We start from the raw sequence: 3,054 nt of genomic DNA, 5'->3' as shown, positions 1-3,054 counted from the left end.
CCTGGGTGCTGCTGGGCACTGCTCAGGGGCTCCCCACTGCTGCCCTTCGGAGCTGCTCCACAGCCAGGAGCGGGGTCGGGAGGCAGCGGGGCTGCCTGGGGGACCCTCGCTGACAGGCAGGACCCTTGCTGACAGGCAGAGCAGGGGCACGTCGGCGAGGAGTTTTGGGCAAGGAGCTGCCAAGAGCATCCCTTTCCCTGAGCTGAGGGCAAGCAGCAAGCGCGATGGAGGGCTGCTGCACCGTGGCCATCAGCTTGGAGCTGAGCAGCTTGTTCCCCACGCTCCTGCATCTCTCCACCGAGGGTAAGGCTTTTGGGAGCTCCTTCGCGAGGGGTCGCACCGGGGCTGTCCACTGTCAAAAGCTGCAGCTGCTGGGCTGTGGGGGTGGCTGGACAGGGCTGGGGGCTGCCGCGAGAGCCCTGCCTGAGGGTCCCACCGGGCTCAGGGGACAATGTGGCAACCAGGACGCCCGGCTGCCCTGAGCCCCCAGGCTCCCGTGGGAATGGCTCGTTGCCCTTGCTCGGGGGGCTGTCCAGGGCCAGCTTCCCCTGGGAGCTGGTACCTCTTGGGCTTCTGGCTCTGCGATGAAAAGGGGCCCTGCGTCCTGGAGGCTGGGGTGTCCTTCAGCTCCCACAGGGCTCTCAGGAGCCAGCTGGAAATGCCTCTGCTGTAAATCAGCCCTTTGCCTTGAGCTAGCCTCCTTTGGGAGAACCTCTGTTCTTTCCCATGGGGTCCTCTTGTGCCACCAGGCTGGCAGATCACGTCCTGGGCTCTGGGGCACCATCCCTTGCTGGGGGTTAGATGGTCACAGCCCTGGTCCTGAGCCCTTCCCACATGCCCATTTCTGCTCCAGCCCTGCCCCGGGAGCAGGGTAAGGCTGGCAGTCTGAAATTGGGGCACAGCCCAGCTCCGCAGCCATGGCAGTGTTGGTCTGGGCTGTTGGTGGACACCTGCATCTGTCACCCCCTGGGCGAGGAGCCTGCCGAGAGGCTGTGAGCTGGCTGGCCCGGAGCCTGACACCTCCTTCCCTTGCTTTCCAGAGGTTGTGGCCATCTGGGATGCTGTGTCCGCGTACATCCTGGGACAGCTGAAGCTGGACAAGGTGGGCTGGCGTCTTGGTCCTCCTTTGCCCGGGGGAGCCTGGGCCCTGGGGAGCGATCCCTCCCTGAGCATCGTGGCAGCACACCGAGACAACCGTGTGCCCAGAGCTGCTGCTTGGTCAACCCGGAGAGAAACCAAGTCCAGATCTAGTCTGAGAAAGCATTGGGCACACGATAGTGCTTCACTCTTCCCTGTGCTCAGAGTGGAGAGGACAAGCAGAGAGACAGGGGATTATGCTGGGTCTGTGCCAAGGATAATCCTTGGGGTATTCCCTGTGCTGGGAATGCCTGGCCTCTTCTCTAGCCAAGGGATGTTAGCAACTTTTTTGAGGAGGGGAAGAAAGCACATGGAGATCGTGGGCCTTTTCCAAAGCCTTCACTTTTCCCCTCTCTCAAGTCCTCACTCATCAGCCTTTTTGTCTTTTTCCTGGGCAGGGTGTCCTGGTCACAGGACTCGGGACCTTCGCTATGCTGCATGAGCGCTTCCAGGGCAAAGAAGAGGTGTATGTGGTTCGAAGACCCGTCTTCCAGCTGGACGGTGATTTGTTACGTCTGCAGGAGTTTGCGTTCCCCACAGTGGTTATCCCCGGTGAGAAGGCAGCGGCCACCCTCCCCTCTGCCCCTCCATGTCTGGGGGTGGGGTGCGTGCTCTCTGCTCTTTGGAGAATTTTCTTTTGTTATGCATCTTACATGGCTATTTGGCCTGCTGTGGCAGTGACGATGGTGCTTCTCCTTACAGGCGATGTCAAGATCAAGCCGCTGGACTATAGGAGGCTGTTGCGAGCCACCTCCTTCCCGCGGCACGTGGTGGAGGGCTGTGTGCAAGAGACCATACTCTTGTACTCGTTCCAGCTGAGGAACAGGCAGCGCCTCTCCTTCGCCTTCAAGGACATTGGCGTTCTGTCCTGCAAGGACGATGTCCTGTGCATGCGGTTTTATTACGACTGCGTCACAGGGCTGGAGAGCAAGGCCAGCCGGATTGCCCTGCTTCACAGCGTGAGTTGCTCAGGTTTTGAGGGCTGCTTCAATGTCTTTGGGAAGCCTGTTGAAGGGTGAGCAACCCAGTCGCCGTTGGCCGGCCTGGCCGTGGCAGGCCAGTCAAACGCCCTTCCCCATGCTCACCCCCACGGACTTCTCCATTAGCAAAGAAAGTTTCTTGTGAGTTCCTGGGCCCTTGCCCTACAAAAAGCCCAGCAGCACTGTTGTGCAATCTCAGTGTTTGCTGTGCAGCTTCTGGAGAGCAGAGCAAGGGCTAAAGTTCCTGGAGGAGGATTTGGAAGAGGGGTTTGGAGAAATGGCTTTCTTTTGGAGCAGGAGACAGGTCTGCTGCCTTTGGGAGCCAAGAGAAAACTGCCTTGGAAACGTCCTAACAGCTCTGTGTCACTTTGCAGAGGCTGTGGATGCCAGGTGCAGCTGTCTCCGGTGGAGCGACCGCCGCTCAGGGGATGCAGGCTGCTCCTGCCCGCGCGTTCCCGAGGTGAGTGCGTTTCCTCTGCAGCCCTCGACCGACTGAGCGGGCGGCTTCCCAGCTCCTGCTGAGCAGTGCACGTTGTTGGGACTCCACTCTCAGCGTCGAGTCAGGGATCAATCCTGAAGTGACTGCTTTCTGGTTAACTAATGCTGAGTTTGGGCTCCACGCATGTTCTCCTGGAGTGACCAGGCGTCGTGGTTGTGTTTCTCACGCCTGGCCTGCTTTCATTCCCATCAGAGAGACCCAGCTGCACACGGAGAGGAGTTGAAGCTGTATTTTCTGGTGTTGGGGGGAGACTGCTAATAAAACCCGTGCGTGGCCCCAAAGGAAAAGGGATGCCATGCCTGGCACGGCAGTCAGGAGGATCAGTGCTGGGAAGCTGCAGAGGGTAGGGGGTCACCCTTCTTCAAGCCTCTATTATCATCTGCTTTCCAGGTTTAAGTTCCTGGTGATCAGCAGAAGGGTGGCCAAGGCTTTCTCCAC

At 59.5% G+C, this 3,054-nt stretch overlaps 1 protein-coding gene across 1 annotated transcript; it reads left to right on the top strand.

Annotated features, from left to right (window-relative positions):
* Window positions 1–224: 224 nt before the first annotated feature.
* On the top strand, window positions 225–2,096 carry LOC148051209 (coiled-coil domain-containing protein 81-like; the record flags this gene model as incomplete). The annotated part of the gene is made up of 4 exons (XM_087738263.1): window positions 225–303; window positions 1,041–1,102; window positions 1,536–1,728; window positions 1,840–2,096. Coding segments are annotated over exons 1-4 (591 nt in total), but the record flags the coding sequence as incomplete, so codon positions are not given.
* Between the last annotated feature and the right edge of the window lie 958 nt (window positions 2,097–3,054).

The sequence above is a fragment of the Nipponia nippon genome, unplaced genomic scaffold, assembly GCF_047370975.1.
Source record: "Nipponia nippon isolate SJK-2023a ecotype South Korea unplaced genomic scaffold, ASM4737097v1 scaffold_63, whole genome shotgun sequence".
NCBI classification, from domain to species: domain Eukaryota; kingdom Metazoa; phylum Chordata; class Aves; order Pelecaniformes; family Threskiornithidae; genus Nipponia; species Nipponia nippon.
This window is presented reverse-complemented; position numbering and strand designations above follow the sequence as displayed.